The sequence below is a fragment of the Falco biarmicus genome, chromosome 5 (genome assembly GCF_023638135.1).
Source record: "Falco biarmicus isolate bFalBia1 chromosome 5, bFalBia1.pri, whole genome shotgun sequence".
Taxonomy (NCBI): Eukaryota; Metazoa; Chordata; class Aves; order Falconiformes; family Falconidae; genus Falco; species Falco biarmicus.
Genome location: NC_079292.1, coordinates 7,302,026 through 7,328,594, shown reverse-complemented (window position 1 = coordinate 7,328,594; position 26,569 = coordinate 7,302,026). Strand labels below are relative to the sequence as shown.

Genomic DNA, 26,569 nt, shown 5'->3' with positions numbered 1-26,569 from the left:
ATGCTGCATGTGTAACATATTTTGTGGATTTATATTTAGATTTAGTGGTAAATTAATCTGAGGTAATTGACAGTGATTGTACTAAAGCCAAAACAATTGATAGTAGTGCTCAGCACAGTGTGTTGGAATAATATCCAAGTGATGGGATGTAATTTTACAATACAATAACCTATCGTCATCAAGCAAGGGGTTTTTTTCCTCTAACGAGGAGATTAACATGTCATTTCAGAGCTGTCCATTACTCATCCTCCCACCTTTTGTGTTGCTACCATCTCATTTTTCTTTATGGTTTCCTTTTGAGGCACATATATGCCGATTTTTGTGGTTTAGTAAACAAACACACTCTGTACCTTAAATCTAGCTCTTAAAGAGTGGAAGTCACCAACTTGAACTTGCATAAAGTAACAAAACATTTATAAAGATGGAACAAATGAGCCGTTTCCTGGGTTTACTTTGCTGCTTAACTTAGGCTTACTGCAGGTGGCCTTTTTCTGTTGTTCTCTTGCTGTACTGCCAATAGCTATTATGGTCCATTTTCTGGTATTGGATAGGTGCTGTTTGTGCTTTTTTCAAGACAATATTTCAATAAGAAGTAGCTCTATTTATTAAAAAACAAGAACAAGATCCGGGAGAAAACCCAGCAGACAAAGATCACAAACTAAACCTTGCAAACAAAAACCAAAATCCATGTTATTCATGTGATGACTTTCATTCGCTTATGTGACATTTATGAGAAATGCACAAAACAAGGTTGTCATTCACTGGAATTGTGAGAAACCTGGATTATATAATTAGGCACTAGAAGACGTCCGGGAGCAGTGTTCCTGTGTGTCCCCCTTTCTACCTTACTTGCCAATGCATGGTGCAGTAAGGGCTGCCTACCTCAATGACTAGGTTCTCTGTGTGTTGACCCCTCTTCTGTTCCTTCCCCTCAGTGCTTGCTCACAGACACCCTTCTGCTGCTGTTACTTGTTTTTCTCAGGAATTCAGGATCTTACAAATTAAGGGGACGTTTGTCCACAAGGAGGTTCCTGTCTCCTGTAATGGAAGGAGTCAGTGGGTACATGAAAGGATGCTGAGGTCTGTGGATAAGAGCACAAAGTTGTAAATCTGTGTTTTGAGCATAAATTGCATTTTTAATTCATTTTTTTCTCCTAACACTTACATGTAAAGGGGAATCTTCCTGTGTTCTGAAGGAATGTGACCCTGTGAAGGAAAGAAGCTTGTCTTGTGCTTGCAGTGGAAGAAATAAAACCAGAAGCCTAGAACAATATGGGGAAAACCCAGACCCAGTGTCCTTGTCACATGGAGCAAATTTAAGGATCTGCTTCTGTACAGCATTCTCTCCAAGTTTGTTATAGTGTGTCCAACCAGTTGTCAAACTTCTGATGATGTAGAGATATCAGCCTGACAAGCTGGGACACTAAATTATATATAAAAACATTGGAAAAGTTAACTCTTCTCTGTATTTATTTGCACTTAACCCCAAATGAATCACTGAGAATAAGTATACCAAATTATTTGTACAGATGCAATGCTTCCACAAGCATAACATCACGCTTTGTAGACAACCAAAACCTCGTGGTTATCTGGGGTGATGGGGATGGAATATTGGCTGACACAGGTAGCCTACAGCAGATGGGGAGTTTGCTGCAGACACAAGACTGGCACCACATGCAGCCAGCTTGGGTCAGGCCTTCGTTCTGCACCAGCTAGACCTGAGCTGGCTCTGGGAATGAGGAGAAGCTGAACTTTTTCCTGGCACTGTGGGTAGTACCGTGCCCAGCTCATAAGCCCTTTCCAAGCCCAAAGCATTAGGAAGTTCAGGGACTGGCTGTGGTCCAAAGGGACCAGTTGATCCCAGGAAGTGTTCTTCCTGCATCGGATACTGGAGTTCCCTAAATAGGGTACGAGTTGGCTCCGTGCGTGGCTTGTTAGACTGGGCTCCCACAAGCTGCCCTCCAGCTGTTGAAGCAAATTTGATCCTGAAGGTTACGTAGCCATAGCTGAATAGGGTGCTTCTAATCCCCGGAGCCCTGAAGGGTCTGAGCAGGCTGTGCACGTGAGCGGCTTGCCTGTCCTGTATTGCTGCTCTGCAACCACAGAGGATGAACTGGCTGTGGATACTGGGGAAATGGGTGTATGTAAGGCCATGTTTATAAACATCAGCTGTAGAAATCCACGCCCCATCAAAAGTCATGAAGTTAGTATGAAGCTGTTAAAATCCTGTGCTCTCTGCCTCCTGACTTTTTAGACTGCCTTAGCTTCCTATGTTCAAACTTTCCTTGGAAAACTTAAGGACTGGGAAAATGTGCATATAAATAGAGATTCATATTTCATCTAGTGGAACTTCAGTAGAATTATTAAATATAGGCCTTGACAACACTGAAAAGGTAGGTCTAATTTAAGCAATGATTGAAAATCACACGAAGCAGAAGTCTCTAATCTGCGTGAAAGTGGTGCCATCCCTGTAAGCGGAATAATGGGGGTTTTGTCCTTGATCTTGGAAAGGACAGACAGCAGAAACTGTGTCATAACTGCAAAGCATTCTGGGTCAAGAATAATTGTATCTGAAAAAGCTATGGCTAAGATTGTTACAAGTTTTTTTTCTTGTAAATATAAAAAGAAACAATTGTTACTGTTTTTTTAATTACAATTGTCTGTCTAAAGTGGTGTTCCCATATGCTATTGAGGCATGTGAGCATACTGCTTCATGATGATGCCAGAAATAGTCACTGATGATACACAATTAAAAAGTCACTTATTTTCACTGCTTACAACAAATGAAGTGCTAACAGTAAAGAATACCTTGGAGATGGGAGATGATATCCCTTTGCAGGTGTCAAAGTTTATATCCATTCTGTCCAGGTACATGAGGTAACATCGTAAGCAGAGGCAAGACACCTCAGAATAAGTAGTTTCAAAGAAACTCAGGGAGCGGCAGCTGAACCGGTGGAAGGATTGTTTGTTTCCAGGTGTCAGTATAAACCGGGTATATACACAAGTGGCTGGCCAAAGCTGGAGCCTGTGCAAAGTAACTGTGCGGAAGAAAAAGGCACCGTAAGTTGCCACAGCAGTTGTTTGTCAGGGGGTGCAAACACCAAGAGGCTGGCAGAGAGAAGCCCTCTCCAGTCCCAAGAAGTAGTGGGGGTGGGGTGAGCTGGGTGTCACAAAGGGAGAGGGAAGGTGAGGGCTTCTAACCCTTTCCTTCCCTGTTAAGTCAAACTTGTTAACAGCACGGTTTGTTTGTGAGTTTTTCTGTGGTTTTTTTAAGAAGCTGTTTTGAATCAGTTTAGTGAGGCTGGTCACAGGCCCATGAGGTGCCGAGCAGAGGTGGGCCCATATTGTCACTGTGACTGAGACCAGAGATGTCCTACCCAGGGACTAGCCTGAACGCTGAAGGTTCTTGGGGAATTCACACAGAAGGGGAAGCAGCTCATCCTGCCACCTAACTGTTGACTGGGGATGCTGGGGGATTCAAGGGACAGCCCAGCTTGCAGCTAGGATGATAGAATAGCAAGAGGGGGAGACAGAGTCCAACGTGGAGGTGTGAGTGCACACAGGGAGGAACGCGGGCGGCGGCCTGCTGCTTGCAAAATGTGATCACAGGCAGTAGCAGAGATCACAGGTGTACGTCGTCCTTGCATCTGACAAACAAGAGAGTTCAAACAGCAAGAAATCTAAAATTTTGAATGCTTCACTGTTAATAACTTGAATTATGATGATGGTAAACCAGGCAAGGAAAGACCCTGAAGGCATTAGATCTGATTATCACTTGATACAGTTTCTTGACTGCAAAGGAACTCATGTAAACCAGGTCAGTCCCTGGCTGGTGCACCTCCAGTTCATGATTTCCCATTGGAGGTCCCAGGACTCAAGTTGCCATTTGTTTGGGTTTGGTTTTTTCTCCCCCCTGCCCCCCCCCCGCCATGTGCTTCCATCCTGGGTCTAAAAAGCTGCTGTCATAAGAATTACTGAAGCTAAAAAAACCCTAGCGCTGCGTACCATCTGAAAGCTGTGCAGCCTTGAGTCATATGGAGTATAAAAATAAATCTGTCTTAAAGATCAGTGTTTTTTAAATCACTGAAACCCACATTTGACCTTAGAATTGGGAGGAGAGGGATGTTTATCATGGTAATAGGATTTAAAACCGAATTCCTCCTAGCCTTGTATAATGTATGCAGTATTTCACAAGCCGGTACAAGCATGAGTGGAAGGCTTGTGAATTACCAGAAAACCTGAGATGTTAAGTACAGACTGCTGGTTTGGGCAATGCTATTTATTTATCTGGATAAACATTTCCTTTTCCACTGGAAAAAAAAGTTGGAAAGGATAGAGTATTTGTGCGACTTGGTGGTGTTCTCCAGGGGCTTAATTGGCCAGGCAGGGCAATTATATCTAATCTTTGTTATATTAACAGCTAAGCATTGCCCCTTCTTAATTCTTCAGATTTACTTGTGCAACCTTCATGTTGTCCCTGTGGCCAGTGATGTGGAATTTAAGATACCTCTGTTGTCAGTTGTTCTCACACTGTTCATTCTTCAGCTGCTCCATGTGTTTGAGCAATGCAGCGTCCTCATATCCTGAATTCTGTCATCCCTGCTCTACTGTTGGAACAATTATCTCTGTTGTATCTCCTTCTTCCTATGCTTTCTTTCTTCTGCTCAGGGAATGCCCTTCCCAAGGTGCTCAGCAAAGCCGCAACCCTGTACACCTTTAAAACTTCCCTGAAGATCCACTTCTGTGATGCTTGCAAGAAACTAGCTAAGTAATTGGCTTATCTCTTTCATTTATCTCATGAGTGACTCACTCTTTCAATGGTGCCTGCAAGAAATTCATGATTAAATCTACTTCCTCTTACTCTGTTTTTATCTAATAAAATGTTGCTGGATTGTGCCCTGCATTGGCCTTCAGGGAGGTTGACACAATTCTAGGATAACTGGATCACAGCCACCTTTTGGATGCCACTCTTCTTCCTGCCCATTTGTTGCTTGTGTACTTTCTTGCTTCTCATTAGAAACACCACCTTGTCCTCCAGCTGCCTGCAGATAAAGAGGCTTTGCTCTTCAGTTGGCTCTTCATGACTTTAGCAGACTACCAAATATGTGTAGAAGACCACCTATTTGGAGCTGATGATAGGCTTGGTGTATCAAGTTTAGGAGCTACTCCAGGCACGAGTGATGTTTTTGTCTCCAGCAGACATCTCCGACCACAATTTGCAGGAGTGTCTGCAACACTGTTCATAAGGAGCTAACAGCATTTGGTGTGACTGTTGACTGTTGTCATCTTGCTCTTGTGCATTTTTCATGTTATCTAATTTTCATGTGTGTAACTCAGAGTTCTCAAAGATAAACATGTGAAGGTTCTTGTCTTGCTAATGCTCTCTGGCAAGCATAGACAGTGTTATGCGCACTTCCAACAGAGAATCGCAAGGTAGTTTAATTGATCACATTTTTAACTTAATTTTCTTGCAGTTGTTACTCTTATCCATTATTTTCTTCATAAAAGAAGGTAGCAAACTGAATCATTTTATAATTTTCATGTGTAGTGTCATGAAGTAATACATTTAGGGATCATTTTTTATTCCTGTGCTATGTGACGGACATCGTTTTATTGTGGCTTCTTGTGCTTGTCGTGTCTTTCTAACACACAAAAAGCAGTGTGTCTCACTTCTGTGCAAATGGTGACGTGCGTATTCAGTGTCCTCTTCAGCAGGGTATCTCCATCTGTATGAAGCACATGCTGTGTGTCAGCAGGATCTGTGGGCTGGAGTGTAAGACGTGTACCCATTGTTCGCTTGTTACCAGCATTTCCCAAGGAAACACTATGGCCTTGGCTATGTCAACATCCTAATTTGATACCAGTTTTGTGCCCTAACAGTCTAGCAAGCTAATGGTCACATAGGTAATTAATATTGTTAGACACAACGGCAACATTCCTCTAATTAGTAAAGACTCCAATTTGTTCAGTAAGACCCAGAGCGTGAACCCCCATGTTACCCTACAAGCCTTGCCTTGGAGCTGGAGGCTAGAGCTGCACTAAAGGAGCTAATTCTCTGGTTACTTTTCGCGCCATCTGGGGGAGGGTTACCTGGGGGTGAGTTTTGAACATTATCAGAAGCGTTAGCAATGTGCAAGATGGAAAACAAGGGAACTGTCTTTGAATACTCGGGAGTTACTGCTGACTAGCTTCCCTGGCTGCAGTCCCTGGATAGAAGGTGAAAGAGGGCAAAAGGAGGAGTGAGAGTCCCCAGGGGAGTACAGGTTTCTCCAGTGAACTAGCTGAGAGCTTTGAACATGCCATCAACTTGGACTTTTCCTTTTTCTCTTCCAGTTCAGCTTATGATACCAAAACAAGACAGAAGGTGGCAGTAAAAAAGCTTTCGAGACCTTTCCAATCACTTATTCATGCGAGGAGGACCTACCGGGAGCTTAGGTTGCTTAAGCACATGAAGCATGAGAATGTAAGTGGAGAGAAAGTTCTTTCCCTTCGGATTTTCATGAGAAAAGTTTGAAATATAGCTTAATTTCAGTTAGGTACAATCTTTTTCGAAAAGTATATGCAACTCTAAGCTACCCAAGATACCTAGACCTAGCCATCTTACGTGTAGTGAAGTACTGGCCTTTGAAGTAGAGACTTTCAGTAAAAGGCTGCCTTTTTATTTAAAAGTGATCTAATTTCATCTTGAAGATGCAGCTAGTGAAATCCAAAAGAAGTGGTCTTACTCTAACTAAAGCAGTGAGAGTGTTCTGCTCGCTGCTGTTGACTGCTCTTGAATATCAGTCCAGGAAAAAAACCCCACACCTCAAACCTGCTTTTGCTGAATTTGGATTCTGTTGAGAAATTAAGAGCAGGTACCGTCATTGAAATTAACAACAGTTTAGTATCTAGATGAAAGATAGTAGAACTCCAGGCCCCAAATAATTGAGTACTATTCTAAGTTTATGTGGCAATTAGTTTCATTGGGAATATCTACCTGCTTAAAAGTAACTTGATGAATTGAAGCCTGAATAAAATATAGTGCAGTGAAAAGTATCCTGGAGAAGAGGTGCTAAAAAAATTAAATGACAACAGAACAAGAAAACCGACAAAATTGTGCATAATTTAACAAGCCATGTGTCACCTTTTCTGTAATGAGACATTGCTTTTCCTGCCTTTATTTCTCATTGTCCAAAGTCTTGTAATTACTTTTTGTAATTAATATAATTTTCTGTTGGTCATGAAGATAGCTGTCGCTATACCTGTATAGACCACTTAAAAAATGACCATGTGTCATATTTTTGTTAAGTTTCATCCCCAAAATGCTAAGCACTGTCAACACTAATTAAATGTCGCTTTACAGATTTCTAAAAATAAAATGTCTATTCCCTCATCTTTCAGGTTATAGGATTGCTAGACGTTTTTACACCTGCAACGTCAATAGAAAATTTTAATGAAGTGTAAGTAAAATTTTAAAATCGTTCTGACGAGTTAGTAAGTACCACTTTGGTTTTTAAAAGGAAGCATGTACATTTGCAGCCACAGTTGGCTTTGTGTGAAGAACCCCAACAAATCTTCTTGCAACTTTTCCACAAAAAAGGAGGCAGGACAATGGGCCTCATTTTAGTACTTTTTTGAAATTATAGGTATATGGTAAATGATTTGATGCTGCATAAATGCCAATAATCGTGAAACTTTTTCAGTTCAATTGTGTGTTAGCTGTAGATTATTTTTTTTCACAGCTAGATGGGATAGTTGAGGAATGCAGGAAAGTATTCTGTTGGTTAGAGACAAAATAAATTTAGGCTACGTTCCTGACTAACTTAGGACTAGGTGTATTTTGGTGTTACTCGGACATATGATCTATGCAGAGTTACTCTTGGTTTCATCATGTATAAGCACTAGGTAAACAATTTAGCGGAAGAAATAGTAATGAATATATTTTTGTCTTAACGGAAATTAGTGGCCAAACCCCTTTGACTCTGGGGCAGAATTACATAAATGAGAACTGGGTATGATAGATGCATACTTTTGTCCCAGCACTGGGTTTTTTGGAAAAGAATCAATGTTTCTGCAAAATTTGTCAAAAAATAAAACTTCCAGTGGGGGCAGGGAGGGAAGTTACACAAAACACTCTTATTTCAACCAATCCAATGTTAATCTCTGTCATCAGGTATTCCGGGGCCTTGCAGGTACCATAGTTTCAGTGCCTCAGGCTTCCACTTTGATTCTGGGTGAGGCTTCCTATTCATCCCAAAACTTGATGCATTCTCCCCTCACTAAACTGCTGCAGTGTGTCATGGAGAAAAGAGATATAAGCTTTTAATGTACTGTAAGGATTTTTCTTTTTCATGATAATATAGCTGTGATTCCATTATTAAATCTTATAGCTGATTTAAAGGGCATAAACTGTGTATTAGTGGAAAATGGAAAAGAAACCTATGTTGGAGTGTGTAGTTACTCTTTAGATGTGATGCTTTTGGAGGGTTTTATGTTCTGCCATTCTTAAATGAAGCATGTTATTTGTTCTCTGTTTTATTCTCACAGGTATCTTGTGACAAATTTAATGGGTGCTGACCTGAATAACATTGTGAAGTGTCAGAAATTAACAGATGACCATATACAGTTTCTCATCTATCAGTTACTTCGAGGTCTTAAGGTACTGGCTGAGTGCAGGAGTTTGAGTCAGCAACCAAAATGTTGTAGTAATGACTGGTTCAGTCTCTAGTACTTAAACACTTTTTTTTATTTGTCTTGATTGTGGCTATCTGTGCACTTTTATTTCAGAAATTATCAGATCATTTTTCTAACCAGAAATGAGACCTCAAGCCTGCTGATGTTTACATGTGCAATACATGTGAATACTCCCCTTGAACTTTAACTTTAGATCAGTATCTATTTAAGTTATTATTGAGGGAGAATCGCTTGCTATGTAGTGTCTCGAGTGGACATGTTCTGTAGGGCACATTGTGTGCTTTAAATACTTCACCTGTCACAAGATAGTAATGAAAAAACTTCTGAAGAATGTGGAATTGATAAAGAATGATATGGCAAGTAACTCACATTTGTGCTTTGGAAAACTACAGCCCTGATTTTTATGGAGAGCATCCCATGGGTGAAGAGATAACCAAGTTAACTGGGTTCTTTGGGAAATGTCTGGAAGTGGTTTATTCAAGTGATGTGTGATGTTGCACACAATCACCTAGGATTTACTCTGCTTGTAAAGTCATTGTTTCCCTTTAATTGTATCAGTTAAAATTTATACATTTAGATAACACAGGCAATTGGCGATGAAACTGTAGCAAAATTTTCTTCCAAAAGAATTAAAATAGATATCACTTTGCTGACATTAAACATGGAAGTGTCTATAAACAGGAGAAGATGTAGAAAATACTTCCAATTACTAGGCGATAAGCATTTTCTCTGACCAGCATGGATTTTCCAGGGTATAAGCAAAAAGAAAAGAGAAAGGTCAGCTGCTTTAGTAGTTAACATAACAGTAATTAGTATTTTAGACATGGAAAATAACTGTGTGTTTGAAAGCAAGACTTGATAAATACTGGCTCTGAAATATACTACTTGCCTGATTTTCAGCAGGTCACCTTGTGCCCGAGACTAATTTTTATTCATGCATGCGAGGGTTCTGTCAGTTTAAGTGCAGATTTCAGTGAATAAAAATTGCAGTACTGAGGCCTTAATTGCTTTGTCTCATTTACTTAAGTTAATAGCTTAATTAGGAAGATGGATTCTGGAGTTAATTATCCAGCTTGCGGTTTTGAATATAAGGCTATGTTGTGTTAAAGCTAAATGATAGTAAGAGTTTTGCTCTAAAGTGAATATGAATTTCAGAAATGTACTCAGGTGCATTTCTGGCTCTGTTTCAAAGGGGAGGGGTCGATGGTGGCTCTCATCTGTTCTGGAATTGAAATTCTCATGTCTCATTAGTCGAAGAACATTTGATCATATGCACCTCCTCACTTACATCTCTGCTGGAGTCATTACAATGTGTATTTGCATACCTGAGTAAGCTTTGGGCTCGCTGGTAGGTGTGTTCAGCGGTATGGAGCACAGGCTTTGTGCCATGCAGAAGCTATCTGCAGAAGCAGACGAAGCATTGGCATGGAACTGCATAGTTCAACAGACTCCTGAGCTGGCTGGTAGAGGACTGCTTGGTGGCACCAGGAGGAGATGTTGTCATTGTCTCAGCAAAGCAGGGACACAGCTCCTTCTGTCGCAAGGAGTGGTTTGGTTTCCTCTTCATTCAGCTGCTCGCAGCTGTTGGAGCGCTCGGGGGTGGCCCTGCCCTTCCAATAAATGGTGCATAGGTCTGCAACAAGAAGAGTGCCCTTGTGTTTTCTTAGGGTTTTCTCAGCTGATATACAGGTTTTGCATGTAATCTCTGCTTATGAAAAAGCAGGTGAATTCACCTCTAGAGAATAGAACAGATTTTCAGGGTCTTGCTGATCCTGGTCAGTTAGATCATAGATAAATCGGTTGGTAATCCTAACAAGTAAACTGTAGGCAGTTACAGAGTAAGCTTTTCTCAGTCTTTGAGTTTTAATGTTTTATGTAAAATAGCAGACACTGATACACTGCTTTGGGCCCCTGCTTTAAAAGTAGACCTGAGGTAGTGCTGTGGTTTAGGTGGGTATTTTGGTCGCTAACCTGTCCCAGGGTGTGAGTCTCTCTCACCACATCAGCATTCACAGTTTGGGAAGGTGACTCGAGGAGTCAACCATACTGCTTGCTAGGCCACTGACTTCACTGAGCCACTAGCTGAGCAACATGGACATCCAGATGAGACTGGAACAAATTCCAAATTGGTAAGAAACTTTCAACAGAAGAATCACTGCAAGTTCTTTTGTAGTAGAATCTAGTCTTCATGGTTATTACCTTTCTTGAAATATCTAGCTCTGGGTAATACAAAACAAGGAGGTTTTGAAGTTCATCATAACTTCGTTTGATCTGAAAATGTAGTGTGACGTAAGTCTTTTCTATTTATAAAACCATCGGTCTCAGAAGCTAAAAGATAAGACAAGTGACTCGTACCTTCCTTCACCTCTAACTTCAAGTCTTACCTTTTCTTTTCCTTTTTGTTTCACAGTATATTCACTCAGCTGGAATCATCCACCGGGTGAGTTCACTCATTGCAATAATAAAAATGGAGTGTGTCCCTCTGTGCATCAACTGTGTTATTAAGACATAGTTATACTTTAAAAGGTTAAAATTGTACTTGACTAACTCTCTGTTTTGCTACAGGACCTGAAGCCCAGTAACCTAGCCGTAAATGAAGACTGTGAATTGAGGGTAGGTATCATGCTGTTGTAATGAAGGATGTTCTAAAAGCCCTCAAGATGACAGTTTTCTGAGAAAATATTAGGTTCTGGTTTTTATTTCTGATTCCATTAATTTCAACTGCTTGCTACTGTTGCTCTCCTGGTATAGAAAACACATTTCCATGAATATCTGTTTTCTCCCAAATGTTAATTTAGTATGAACACAAGTATCTTTGCCAGATGTTCATCCCTAGTTCCTTGCAGATGGTACATAGGCTAATAATTTGGCCCATGAGTGAGTACTTAACTGAGTATGTCTTGAAAGTTTGACCTGTGATATGTATCTGCATCTGCCATGTTTAGATGAAGCCTTGTAACAACTTAACATTTTTTATATCTATAGAATTTACAAGCTAAATTATATAATGATTTTAATATCAGTATCACCAGTTATAGGCACTAAAAAAAAAACCACCACACAATAAACCCATCAAACCCAAACCCCTCCAAAAAGAACCCAGTAATCCACACTTCTCAAATGCTATTTTAATGTACACATCTATATAAATATGTATCTTTTGTGTATCTGTGTGATGCGATATTACAAAATAAGCATGGAGATGTCTTCTATCTTTCTAAGCCTTTAAGCCTAAGAATGAGAAGTTTAGCATTTCTCCATGACAGCCAGAAACATCGTTCTCCCTGTGACTGAGACTGATGTAATCACTTTATTCCAGCTGCGAGGGATTTAAGAAAAGATTCCAAATACTTCCAAGATCAGCAAAAAATCACAATAGTGAATAAGAGCAATGCAGTTAGGTTCTCGCGCTAATCCAGATCTGTGGTAAGAAACTGTAGTTCCTGTTTGGTTTAGTGACACTTGCAGATGCTCAGCAAGCTTCATGATTATCCCTCTAACGTTTTCATGCATGTATGTTCAGCATCTGTGAAATTTTATGGGTCATCTGGGTCTGATCGTGCACTCTAAAATGTGTGCTGTATTTTTGTACTGTAAGTAAAGGAGACTTTTAATCTTTTTTTCTACTATGTGGTATCTGTGCACATCCCTGCTTAGCATTTGTTATGCTGTTCTTTGCTTTGTTTATATTTATAGCTTTACTTCCTCTGTTACCAAGTTATTTTCAGATAGAACAAACTAGTGGATATTTCCAAGTACAAACAAAAAGGAAATAGAAGCAAAAAGAAGGAAAACGTGTGTGTGTGTGTGTGCATACACATTTGATAGAAGGGATCAGCTATTAAAGAAAAATACTGCTGAAACCCTTATAAAAGTAAGGGCATTAGTGCTAGAGTTTCATGCCATTATTCATGCCTTGTTTGCCTCATGCTTTTATTTTTGCTTATTTAAGAAATACATAATACTTCTGAAATATATTAGAAGTAAAGATATTAACATGTTACTTATATCTTAATATTTTTCTTTAGGCTTTTTATATCTTTAAATTGGATTATACTCTTAAAATTTCTTTACTCCTAATGAAAAGGATTAGCTATCAGCTTAATAAATAATCCTGGGTCTCATCACAGGAGGTTGCCACTGATCTTAGTTCATATTTCTATTTGAAGAGATGCTGACTAGCTCCGATGACTGACTTCACGAACAGCACTGAGGCTCAGATGGTACCCTTTCACAACAGTCTCAGAGTTAGGGATACCTTTTATCTCCATCATTAGTGGGACACAGACAAATCAAAAAATAGAAAGCAAAGAAATGAACAGGAGAAATCTAATTTAAATAACTTCCCGTCAATGTAAACTTAGCAAAACATTCCCCTCTACATGCTCTCTCTTTCTATCAAGCCTATGAGTAATATGTGTACCTAAACAGAGCTCCTCTGTTGTTTCTGTGGAAGAGTTCCACTGAAAACAGGTAGTATATGGTTTAAATCTACCTGTTACACAGGATATATGTTTCTCTCCTAGTGGCATCAGAATGTTGTGTGATTTGGGTTAAATGCTTAGACAGACATGAGAGGGAGACAACAGAAATTCTGCAGATTTTTGATCAGCTCGTGGTCTTTAGCTGTTTAAATGGCCAGTGGCACTTACCATTGGCATTTTACACAAACATTCCCCGTTGATATTGTTTCATTTTTTTATAGCAGCAATGCTTATTTTTAGCAAATAAATGTGAGTTTATTAAACTTGAGGCAAAAAGTAAAGTTTGCCTTTAGAGGACAAAGGGCCAGGCTCATCGCAGTGGAAGCACCTTTATGCAGACCTGTAGGGTGCTGTGATACAGCAGGAAGAGCAGATGAGCTCATCTGCAGTGTTGCTGTTTTATCCATCAGTAGTGAGGGACTATGGATAAACTCAGAAATAAGCAATGTGGAAAATCAGTACCTATAACAAAAGTGAAAAGGGATTTTTAAAAATTATTATTTATTTTATTTTATTTTAATTCTGTAGATTTTAGACTTTGGTTTAGCTCGACAAACTGATGATGAAATGACCGGATATGTTGCAACAAGATGGTACAGAGCTCCAGAAATTATGTTAAACTGGATGCACTACAATCAAACAGGTAAACTGTGAGGACTTGCATTTTGCTACAGCTGGATATAGTGATAAACCAAGAAGAAACTCTGTTTAAGAATCTTTTCAATTCATCACACACATTTCTGTCTCCATCTTTTGGCAGTTGACATCTGGTCGGTTGGATGCATCATGGCAGAGCTGTTGAAAGGGAAGGCCCTATTTCCAGGAAATGATTGTATCCTTAAGATAAAACTTAAAATGCAGATATAAAAATGTCTCTAATTCTTCCTTTTGTTCTAACGATCTCAGTGTTTCTATGGAAATGGTTTTGAGGTAACAAGCTTTTAAAACAGTAAACAAATTTTTGCTAATCTTTCAGTTTAGTGTATATGAGAGCTGAATGAAGGACCCACTGGTAGGAAAAAAAAGCCAGTAACAGATGTTCCTAAACAAAATAAGTGACATTTGTTCTTTGTTGTTTATCTGAATTTAAATAATAGCCTAGTTACAACAGAGCAGATTTCTTCCATGTGTGTGTCTTACTGAAATAACATAATTTAAAACTGAAGCTGAGTAAAGGCAAAAGTTTATGATTAACTAATATAATTTTAAAAAATAGAACTGCTTTTAGACTGGAAGTCCCCAAAGTGCAAACAAATTAACTTTTAAATAATAAGTGAGTTAATAGGCACATTGTGTCCTGTTATTAAAAAAACCAGCAGTTCCAGAAATGCTACAGGAGCAACAAAACCCTCTTTTTTTCCTCAGTGCTGTGCTGTGGTCCCTGCTGGAGCGTCAGGGATTTCCACTGGCGTTTCCTGTGCTGGCAGGAGGAAAAAAACAAAAGAGCCGTTGCTGAGGAGAGCAGTAAAATAATAAAAGAAAGCTGAAGAAAAACACATAATGAGGAGTAAGGAAAGAACTGCATCGGAGGAGGAAAGCTTTTAATATGAGAAACAAAGGCACATTCTTCTGTACTGAATATTGACTTTTCTCGCTACTCTGAAACCCCTCAAAAAGCAAACACTTCTGCTAAAACTAAGCTGTTGCCAGGTGCAAAACAACATGACATTAGAATTGCCTGAAAAACTGTGCAGGAGAGCTGAGACACCAAGTCTCCCTGCTGACCTTTTCTTTGTGCTCAGTGTCGTTGGGCTCTATTGTAACCACAGGCATTGTCCAGATGTTCATCGTCTGGATGGTGACTGTGCTTCAGACTGATTACATGATATGTATTATTTGGAAAAATGAATAGCTATAGTTTTCAAGACTTGAGACAATTTTTGCTGTTATAAAATATTTTCCACAATTATATGATTACATCAATTTAAATAAAGTTTTAAAATAACCTTGAGTCTCTAGGGAAAATGAAGTATACTTCACAGATCGTACATGACAATGAAAAATAAATATTTTCAAAGTTTTTAATCTTGAGACTGATATAAAACAGATTTTTAAAGCTACCAAATGAGAACTTTCTATTTACCAGCCGTCAGATTAGCAATCTAGCCCTATGTACTCACAGGATCACAGAACGGTCGGGGTTGGAAGGGACCGCTGGAGATCAGCTGGTTCACTCCCCATCTTCACCCAGAGCAGGTTGCACAGGGACACGTCCAGGTGGGCTTTGAATGTCTCCAGAGAAGGAGACTCCACAGCCTCTCTGGCAGCCTGTCCCAGTGCTCTGCCACCCTCAAAGTAAAGAACTTTTTCCTCACATTCAGGTGGAACTACTTGTGTTGCAGTTTGTGCCCGTTGCCCCTTGTCCTGTCACTGGGCAGCACTGAAAAGAGCCTGGCCCCATCCTCCTGACGCTCTCCCTTAAGGATATTTGTAGGCATTGACAAGATCCCCCCTCAGCCGTCTCTTCCCCAGGCTACACAGGCCCAGCTCCCTCAGCCTTCCCTCACAGGGGAGATGCTCCAGTCCCCCCACCATCCCTGTAGCCTCCGCTGGGCCCTCTCCAGTAGTTCCCTGTCTCCCTTGAACTGGGGAGCCCAGCACTGGACACAGCGCTCCAGATGTGGCCTCACCAGGGCAGGGCAGAGGGGCAGGATCACCTCCCTCCACCTGCTGGCCATGATCCTCCTAATGCCCCCAGGATCCCACTGGCCTTCCTGGCCACCAGGGCACACCGCTGGCCCATGGGCAACTGGCCGCCCACCAGCACTCCCAGTCCCTTCCCTGCAGAGCTGCCCCCCAGCAGGTCACCCCTGGCCCGTGCTGGTGCTGGGGTTACAGGTGCAGGACCCCACACGGGCCTTTGTTGAACTCCATCAGGTCCCTCTCACCCAGCTCTCCGGCCTGTCCAGGCCTGGCTGAATGGCAGCGCGGCCTCCTGGGGGATCAGCCGCTCCTCCCGGTTCTGTATCACCAGCAAACTGCTGAGGGTGCCTCTGTCCCCTCATCCAGGGCACCGAGGGAAAGGTTGGGCAGGACTGGACCCAGCACTGACCCCTGGGGAACACCATCTCCAGGCCTCCAGCTGGTCCCTGAGCTGCTGATCACAACCTCTGAGCTCTGCCGTTCTGTATCATATTAGACTGTTCTTCAGAAAGCCCTCAGATCACTGAAACATAAATGTGCTTTTAAAATTGTTTAAGAATATGTGAAATTGGGAACTGGGACAGGAAGCACTATTTTGCATGCTGTTTTCTCACGTACAGGCAAACCTGACAGATTCATATTGTACCATGGAGAATTTAATGCTCCAGGACTAGGCCTAACCAGACATGAATGAGTATCCTATGAACTACAATGGAGTTGTCTTGCTGAAGAGTTCTAAACATCTTGACTATCTGCGTGAAAGCTCATTACTTGTTTAAATCCAGAAGGACCATGTGCTGTTTATTTCCCTGAAATAATGCAGATATCGATCAACTAAAGAGAATAATGGAAGTTGTGGGCACACCCAGTTCTGAGCTTCTGAAGAAGATATCATCAGAACATGTGAGTTCACAGCTTCGTCCAGTTAACTGACTTTCTGTCATTCTTTGCTCTAATTGTCGTGGTTGTGTTACACAGATACTCTGATCTGGGAATGAGCAAACACTTCATAGTGATCTCTGTTTTTTGCTGCTGGAATGCTACTATTCAAAAAAACCTCCTTTTAGAAGTATCCAAATGCTTTGACTGTCAGCTGGATTAATTTTGGTACTTGTTCTTATGTTCTTATGTACTCAGTTTTTGATGGGAGCTTTGTAATTCGTCCTGATGATCTTTTATTTTGCTGCTATACTTACAATAAAAAAAAATTCACACTGGTGCTCAGCTCAGAGCACTATATTGTTGCTATAAAATCTGATGTCTCTGTAATTTTTATGCTTTCCGTTGTTGTAAAGGATCTAAACAGAGATATCAGAATTAAATCATGTGTTCTGCATGAATGCTCTGATTTGGATCCCTAATTTGAAATTTGTATTTATTAATCTGTCTGAATGTTTGTGTGAGGTCCACTTTGATGGTAATATCTGTAGTTAAGTGTAACTTTTAGCTCTCTGTATGACTTCTTTAAAATAATAATCTAGTAAATGAACAATTTCCACTTTGTTTCTCTGCTCGAGCTACACTTAAAGGATTTACTTTAAGCAATAACCATCGATATCCAGCTGTGGAATGAGATGTGATATTGATTGATAAAGGCAGCTGATGAGCACAGTGTAAAAGGTCAGATAAACAACAGCACACAGAGGCCTCCTGAGCTGAAGATGTTTTCTTAAACCTTTTCTGTATATGCCTCAGACTAATACTAATGGCTACTTTTCAGCTTGTGTGTATGTCAGTAGGTTTTGTTTGAACTTACTAATGGATACGCTTGTGGGTTAAGTAAGCAAAAGCAGTAGGAGAGCTGGAACAACACTGTATTTCTGGCAGGTCCAAGCATAACAAAACCTCATCAACACAGGTCAGTGCACAGCACTGAGTTTGTGGGTACCCAGCACCTGGGAATGGCCAGTGCAGGAGGAGGAGGATCCATCCTTGTGCCAGGGCTTGGATCAACCAGCAAATCTCAGACTGTGCCGTCCTAGGCGTAGGTCCTTGTATAGCTTTTATGTGTTATTAAGATCCTGTGGGTTTTTGCAGTAACACATTCAAAGTAGTGTATGCAAATGTATGATTTACCCACAACTAGGCAGTTTGTGAGCTTTTTGATTATGAGATTAGGCACCTTAAATATTTACTGGAGATAGTATCTGCTTTTGTCTTTAATTTCTTGTGTTTTGGAGCATAGCTCAGTGAGCTACAAGAATCCTGGAACTGGTTCACTGGGGTTAATTATACCTTTAGATCATACGGAGAACACAAAAACCAAGTTAATGAATGGCAGTGCTGCTAGGTCACCTCTGTGCTGCTGCTGCCTAGTTAGAGGAGCAATGTTAAAGGAGGTATGTACCTTGCTTGGAGGTACTTGCCTCTTGCAAGGGAGTGTCTATTCTGTTCCTTCATTCTAGTTCTTCTTTACCTAGTAGTTTGGCCTTATTGTTTAGATATTTCTTAACGTAGCTTGCAGTCCTGGACAAGTTTTTTTCCATTGCTCTAACAGCACATTCAGAGGTTTTCTGAAATGATAAGCCTATTTTCAGTTATAAGTGGAGGATTAAAGAATTGGAAACCAAAAGATTAACCTCATGGGATGTTTCAGCACACGTTAGTGAGCTGTTGTGCCAGTTTTTCATGTTAATATGCTTTTAAATGGTGATTGCATTTCATTATTTGCAGAATAAATGACTGGATTCTGTTGGTTGGGTTTCTGTGGTGAATATGTAAGCAGAGGGAACAGGTTGGTTAAGTATACTTTGATACGTCTGTTTTCAAAGGACTTCTGGGCAAGGCTGGAGAGAATTTTGACCGTGTCTTGTTCAGTCACGTTTGGATTAGCAATGTTAATTGATGTCCATAAAGAAACAAATAATCCACAAATCCACAGATGTTTGTCATAAGATAAATTCACCTCTTGTTTCTACCCTAGTCTGTAGATTCCATGCAAGAATGTGTGACAGTTCTCTTTTGCTCTCCTGTTCATACATGTGTATAAACTGATGCCCTGGAAGACTTAACTCTGATAGGATCTGCACACCCTGACCTTCTAGCAGGTGTTTCCTAAAGTTCATAAAGGCAGCAGCATAAAATAGGTGTTTGACTCATCTGTAAACATTGTTCTCTGCATGACTGGCTACAGCTCCTAAAAAGTTTTAGAAAACCTTGCTATCTGCCCCCATAATAAAAAAGGAAAATACTAACCTAGTTTTAACAGGTTGGGAAATATTGCTTGAAGGCTTGCTTATTTTAATAAGACACTGAAATGTGTCACTAATGGTAGGTAGTCTAGAGTTTTGCTAGAATATGCTTGCATCTTACAAGAAACAGAAAAAAAAATCTGTCTGCCTTGTTAAATTAGAACACAGTTTGAAAAGAGACTGTGCTATATAGTGACTTAAAATATTTTTATATCAGTTCATCGTAGCGGCAGAAATTAACATGACGGCAGACAGAACAGTGTAGGGAACAGGATCTGTTTCCCAAGTGTGGTTGTAGGATCGCACAGATGATATGTCACAGTATTTTATAGTTGCTTCATGATAGTCCGGAAGATAGTTCAATAGTTCTCAGTCTGCTATCTCACTTGAAGTCATGGAGCTGCTTGGTATGAAAAACTTTATTTCCTTTGTTGTCTTCAGTAGGCCAAGGATGCTTAGTTAGCCTCCTGCAGATAGTCTTACAGGGTTGCTAAGCATGCAGGGAGACAGCCCTGTAACACAAACATGTTTTAAAGGAATTAAGGTTTGTTTGAAGACCACCTGGGTTCTTTTATGGATTTGGGGACAGCCATTTGCCTCTTCTTTAACTGCTCCATTTCCGAATTCCCTGTTCTGTCTGATCCCAGCCCTTAGCATTCAACCTCCTCTCTTGCCAACCTATCTACCTCAGCCCAGAAATCCATCGCTTATGTAATGGCAGGTTCCATGCTGGCATTTGTGGGTCCAATATGTGGATAGGCTTTTCCTAGCTGAGGTTTTCACAGCCACAGTGACAAGGCAGGCTATAAATTATATTAAACATCAGACGATCTGCGCCCTGGGAGTATCAGGATTTGTACTTTGGTTAGTGAAGCTGCTGTTTGACAGCAGAGAGGAGGGAAGGACTCAGACTTCACTGAGAGTAACTGAAAGACAATTTAGATTGCAGTTTCTGGTTGAACATTACATGTGTGTGTTCCCTGGGAATATACTGCAATGAACCAGTAAGCACAGGTGAAAATGCAAGTGCTAACACATAATCCTTAGAGGAAAATATGCCTGTTTAAAACTCTCTTCCTTATTGTGCGATATACAGGAGTGACTGTTTAAAACAAAGTTGTACATTGTCGTTTTATTTATACATGGGAAACCTTTTCCCATGTATAAGAAACATATAAAATACTACTTTTAGAGTTGATACGTTTACTGTTGGGCAAAATTTAACCTCTGTGCATGTGGTATGTATATTGATTTATTCCTAGGCAAGAAAATACATTGAATCTCTTCCACATATGCCTCAACAGGATTTGAAAGCAGTATTTCGTGGTGCCAATCCATTAGGTAAGAAAGTCAGACTGATAAAGATTACATCTTTTTACTAACTTAGGAACTCAAGTCTTCCTTTGCTAGATAATCCCAGATAATAATGATCAGACCAGTGAGAAGAGCATTGCTTAACCTTTCATCCTGAGACTTATCCCTCCATGATGTCTGTGTCTTTTGTTTCTGATGGAGATTACAGGAACCTCCTAAAGGAAAATGGTCTGTGGATGAAAAGCAAAAGTCGGCTATATATAGCAGGAGTAAATAAAAATGTCACATGGTCTAGACTAGAGGCATCACTTCTGGCTCAGGAAGGCCATGAGCTGTAAATTGCTGGCAAGCAGAAGAATATACCAGGAAGTATAGCTGTTTGTTTGAATGACCCTTTTGAGTATTATTTCCTAGGAATATATTAGCCATTGTTGGACACAGGATACCAGGCTAGACCTTTGGTCTGATCCAGCACTGTTGTTTTTATGTCTAACCAATTGGTTCTGCCTGTGCAAAAGAGATGGTTTTGTGAACCATTCCTTGTGACATGGCAAAGGAGATGTTTGAGTCATCAGTCATCTTACTCTGCCTGGTCAGCTCCATCAAGCACACATTAAAACATTGTATATAGGGCAGTACTATGAGTTAAAATGTTTTTAATTCATTCTGTGTATTAAAAGACAACTTTATTTTTTACAAATACAAGTAGCTGTGAATGCTTTCTTATAAAAAATGGGATTTATTTGCATGAAGTGCAAACAGTGTAAAAATCACAGAGGCAAATTAATGATAGTGCTCATATGAAAGCACTAAAAATAATTTTTATCTAGTCTTTTAAACAGTTGTGATAAACATTCCATATAAAATCAATTTTAGCCTTACAGATCTCTCTCATTTCTAATACTCTGCAACTGTCAACTTCAAACATACTTTCTTTATGCTGGATTCTGTAAAGTTACTTTGGGGTTTTCATCTGATGATTTCATTGTTGCAGCTAATTAAAAGTGTAATCTCACATTCACATTTTAAGTTACTTAAGTTTGCACTGATTGGGACCAAGTTAAGCAGATGATGCTCAACACAGAATATTTAACTTCTAAGCACACAGAGGTCTTTTCAGAATGAAGTCAGGCCTTGGATGTCTGACTATAATGAACTTTTGTGCATACCGCAAGCAAACCACAAGCTTCCTTCAGCTCTGAAAATTGTATTCACAGTATAAAATCTTCAAAACTTATTCGTTATATTGCTTAAATTTTGTGGGTTTGCCAATAATGTTAACTGTGTTTACGGTGAGTGAGAGTAGATTGTGTGTAAACAGTTGCCTTCTCTTTTATTTCTAGATGGTCTCTTCCGGCTTTGAACTGCATTTCTGTTTTTCCCTTAGCTGTAGATCTTCTTGAGAAGATGCTTATATTAGACAGCGATAAAAGAATTACTGCCTCAGAAGCACTTGCACATCCATACTTTGTACAGTATCATGATCCAGATGATGAACCTGAAGCTGAGCTGTACGATGAGACAATAGAGAATAAGGAGCGAACCATAGATGAATGGAAAGGTAACAGATTTGCACACAGTAGTTAATACATGCAGCAGAACAAAACCTTACCTAAATAACAGTTTTCCTTTGTTTCTAGCCAGAGCAGTTTGAACTCTTAAGTCCATGTGTGTACTTGTGGGAGCGGAGAGGTGGAAACGCTTGTTTCTTCTCTGGATTTTGCTCCCTTCCCCCATTCTATCATCTCCTCACTAGATTCCCTATAGCAAGCTGATGCTAGTTACCAGGTAACCACACGTTCTGTCTAGCTTTTAGTCTTCTAGGTCAGACCCTCCACTGAAATAACTGTCCTAGGGAAAGTGACACTATTTAGGATTCTGCTCTAGCTTTGTTCAGAATGAGAAATGAATATTTTCCACATATATGTGTTATTTTGTTAACAATTCTTTAGATAGCCAAGTAATTGGAATTAATAGATAAACCATGCTATGGTGTGTCTTCCTGTTTGAGATGGGAGTTGGTGATTTTACTTGGGAGTGATGTCCCAAAACCCATCCTTGAGAAATACTGCAACAACGGAGTTTTTGTTAGTTAATTCTATGCTTGCATCATAACCATATTGCACTACAGTATCACGGACGTAAGGTGGCTAAACATTAAGTTTGCAAGTACACTGAAGAGTGCAGTCCAATTTCATCATTGTCTAGTGAGGACATATTATGCTCAAAATTCCTTACTAGACATTTTGAGGGTAATGTTTTAGAAAACTAATTGTTCCTGTTTATTAACAAAATCCCTTCCTTGGCTTAAGATGAAATACGTATTCTATAAAGTAAATGTTCTTCTGTTTCTATGTCTATCTTCTGTAACTTTTACTCCAGAAAGGTTTGATAAAAATTTATTAGCTTAGTGGGTAGATTTATGATGAAAAACACTGACCTCCCATGTCTTACTCATGCCCTTCCACTTGCGCCATGTTTTATTCTGGGCATTACAGGGGGGATGAGCAGACTGTCTACAGCAAATACATCTTAAAGAAAGATAGGAGCAGGGTCACAGGTCTCTCTACAATAAAGCAACCTGCTAGAGCGCTGAAAAGGGTTTTCTAGAAGCCTACTGCATCGATATAAGCAAGGAGGATTGACTGGTGTCGCTCACTCCTTACACGTGCTGTCCTGTGCAAAACCTGGCAGCATACAGCACTGCCCATACATCTTGTTTATTGAGAGGCCTGTTCAATTTGTTGCTGTACTTAGGAGTGGATGATTTGTTTTCTGCTACTTTTTCAGTTGACTGAGTCTTTAACAGGAAAATTTAACAATTTCCGAGTTACGAAGCTCATTTCTGTTTGTGATGAAACTCCGTTGAAATTATTTCAGGAACAATCTTGGCTTAACGCTTTCTGAACAGAAATGAGGATGTGGAGGTGAATTCTTTAGGAAAGACAGTACAATATTTTTCTACATCACTGTCCTTGCTGGGACTACAAGTCAAATTCCTTCTTTATACAGGGGGAAAAAAAGGCCTGAGACAAAAATCTCAAAACTGGTGCAGGACGTGCAGCTCTTCCTCCTGGCGGTATTTTTGTCTTGGGGCTTAAACATTTTATGTTCTAGTACAGTATGTGCCACATGTAAATAAGATGACATGAAAGGTGACCATTTGCATAAAATTTTTTAATTGTTGATGAAATATTGACTCCGTTTCTCAAGATGTCAATGGCATATTTCTCCTCTTTTTCTCAGAGGAAAAAAATTTAGATTTTTCAAATTAAAAATAAGTGGCGCTTGATCCCAAGAGCAACTGGGCAGCAAAGTGAAATGAGATTTCAGACACTTTGTCTTACATATTATGCACTTGTTTCCTTGGCCTCCATTGCACACTGCTGAGGCTTGCAGCCCAAGCTCATTGATTTCTTTGTGACACGTTTAATCAGTTAGAAAATATTTCAAAATTTTAAAGGCCAAGATTATGCTATTCAGAGTTGAATGCTATGCACTCTCTCTCCTTAGCTGTTGCTCCAGTTGCACATATCTCAGCGTAACACCTGTACTCTCTGCTGAGTAGGTGTCACAAGAACCAGGTAAAAAGCATCATAAACATACGATGCACAGCCAGCAGGAATAATTTCTAATACAGTTCCAGGTGTCCAATTTGTGAGGATGCTGGCTTCCTCTGACTTCAGTCAGGATGCTACTTAATAGCCACAGGTCAATCACTGAAAGAGCCACCTAACGAATCCTTCTGCCTCAGAGGTTCTGCACACATAATTTCTTTCAGAGAAATCTTTCACCGAAGCTGGCATGCAGGTCACTGTATACCATGCTACAGCATAACACAACCAGAGCACAAGCAAGGTTCAGCCCAAAGATTTTTACATACTTTTTAGAGGAGTGCTAGGTCCATATGCAGGTGTAGCAGCTGTCGCAGGTCTGTTTAATAAACAAGCTAATAGGCAGCACAAGTTTGATATGATTTAAACATCACTGTTTGGAAAACAGAACCTGAAGTAATGCATTGTTAGCCAGGTATTTATGTGTGAGCAGGATCTGGTCCTTAAAATGCAATATCTGACTTGAGAAAGTACATAGGAGGTAGCCACTGACGATGTGTTCTATTACTGTGCAAGGCACAAAACAGGACATGACTGTCGGCATGAAAAGATACTATTCCTATAGGGGCTATTCCTAAAGCAAGGTAAAATAGCAGGGAATCCATGTTTCTAGCTAAGCCTTTCTTGACGAAAATAGAACTGTTACGGCCTTCTAAGAAAAGAACATTTTTTCAAAGGACCTTAAAGTTAAATTAGTTAACAATAAAACATTAAAAAAAAAAACCCAAAACCTAGATCCCAAGGCAATAGCACAGAATTGCAAAGGATTTCTGTGGCAGGCAGTTGACTGCGAGATGATGAATATGCTCCACAATTAGAAGTCTACATTTTAAAACCTGTTTGGGTGCTTTTAAAGGTTCCATTTTCCATTGCATTTTGTCTTTTATTACATCATTTTGGCAGGTCATCTGACAGCATAATTGACGTTTCCATTTCAGGGCCTGTGTGTTTTAGTAATTAGCTGAAGGGGGCAGACATGTTGTACAATAACAGTATTTGGGAGTCTAATTTGTAATCTGAGGTTAACAGAAAGATTCCTAGTGAATTCAGTCTGGTTTTGGATCGGGACTCTAAAAAGGCTGGAAATAGAAACTACAAGTTGCATGCACCCATAGAACTGGTTTGTCTGGAATATTTGTCTTTTGAAGAGAATATCACCTAATTCTTCTTTCTGCCTTACACCCTCTCTACAGAACTTACCTATGAAGAAGTGATTAGCTTTAAACCCCCCGACTTAAAAATGGATAGTCTGGAGATAGAACAGTGAATACAGGCAGCTCTCTCTTGCCTTGCTGCACTAAGAAGACTGTTAAAATATAACCATACAATTTAACCTGTGGTCAGATGTAGATCTTACTATCCAAAGATGTTGGAGAAGATGTGGAAAAGCAGAGGCATTATACAGAAGCCAGATGTTGTCTGTTTTGGGTGGGGGTGGTTTTTGCCTTGTAATATGAATGTATACCCAACTCACAAAGGGTGATAAAGAACTGCTTCATTCTGACAAAATTATGCACTGAGTTCTGTCAAGCTGTGTGTTCTGCATGTTTCATTTTATCGGTTGTATTACCAAAATAAAAGTGACTTTTAAAATTAATTTTAAAATTGTACATTTAAAGCATGAATGTATACAAACATAAACATAGAAGTCCATACAAGCAGTCCATTTTTTTTCTAGCATTTTATCTGTCCATTTTTGAATTATTTATAGTTAGTGCCTTTATGAAGAGAGGGCATGGTAGTGAGATAGACAGAATATGCATATGTAGTCATATCTGTGATGGTCTTACAAATTTACTGGATGTCTCTCAAGCGATTTTAACACCAGATGAAAGTCAGTAAAAATAAATCTTTGTCTTCTGTTGCCATTCAGGTGTCTGTTCTCATTATTTTCCCCATGTATATTTTTTTTAATCTACAAAATACCCATTTGCGAGATGATTTTACTTCCCAATGGTACTCCTAAGCTGCCATCGGTGGACTGCTGGTGAATTTGCCCGAGTTCATGGGAAGGTGCCCTGAAGACACTGTGGCAGATCTCTGAAGTCTTCTGCAAGCTTCAGCAAAGACTGTCACAGATGGCAGTGCAAGAGTACTCAGTTCAGTTCACAGCTTTGAATTCAATATACGTCACTGTCTTATTTTCCTTCATGTAATCTTTGGGAAAATAAGCTAGTAATTGCCATTGGAAGACATGACAAAACAAGACTTAAGAATTGATTTGTGAAAAACAAAATATCCATCTCATCAGAGTTTCTTTTTAAGCAAAACTTTAAAGGCTTTCCAGCTCAGAGAAGTTGGAAAAATAAATTAGAAATTGCAGGATACACCAGATACCAAGATTTCTTCAAGAACCAAATTTATCTCATTTCCCCATAGAAGACACAATACTGAAACAGGAACGTCCTTTGGCATGAGGCCTCTTGCGGTGTACTGGCTGTATCTTTCTACATACTTGTGATTCACAGTTGTTCAATGTTGTTAGTTTTTGTGTCTTGTTCTGGCTCTGTCAGAGTCTCATTTTCAGGTGGATTTTTATAATATTTAGGTTTTCTGCAACTTTTGTCATTAAGATTCAGTTGTACAGCTATTACATGAGTTGATGAGTTCTACTGCATTTATTTAACTTCCTCTATCTTTTCTATGTAAA

At 39.8% G+C, this 26,569-nt stretch overlaps 1 protein-coding gene across 2 annotated transcripts in view; it reads left to right on the top strand.

The window, feature by feature from the left end:
• Positions 1 to 25,787, top strand: part of MAPK11 (mitogen-activated protein kinase 11) — a 33,497-nt gene extending 7,710 nt beyond the window's left edge. For both annotated transcript variants that reach the window (XM_056341178.1, XM_056341179.1), the window contains exons 2-12: positions 6,334 to 6,463; positions 7,381 to 7,439; positions 8,527 to 8,638; positions 11,084 to 11,113; positions 11,239 to 11,286; positions 13,686 to 13,800; positions 13,918 to 13,989; positions 16,624 to 16,703; positions 20,254 to 20,332; positions 21,693 to 21,866; positions 25,113 to 25,787. In XM_056341178.1, the coding sequence (XP_056197153.1) occupies positions 6,334 to 6,463; positions 7,381 to 7,439; positions 8,527 to 8,638; positions 11,084 to 11,113; positions 11,239 to 11,286; positions 13,686 to 13,800; positions 13,918 to 13,989; positions 16,624 to 16,703; positions 20,254 to 20,332; positions 21,693 to 21,866; positions 25,113 to 25,186 (973 nt within the window). In that variant the 3' untranslated portion in view covers positions 25,187 to 25,787. The remainder of the gene's footprint in view (positions 1 to 6,333; positions 6,464 to 7,380; positions 7,440 to 8,526; positions 8,639 to 11,083; positions 11,114 to 11,238; positions 11,287 to 13,685; positions 13,801 to 13,917; positions 13,990 to 16,623; positions 16,704 to 20,253; positions 20,333 to 21,692; positions 21,867 to 25,112) is intronic.
• Positions 25,788 to 26,569: the final 782 nt, after the last annotated feature.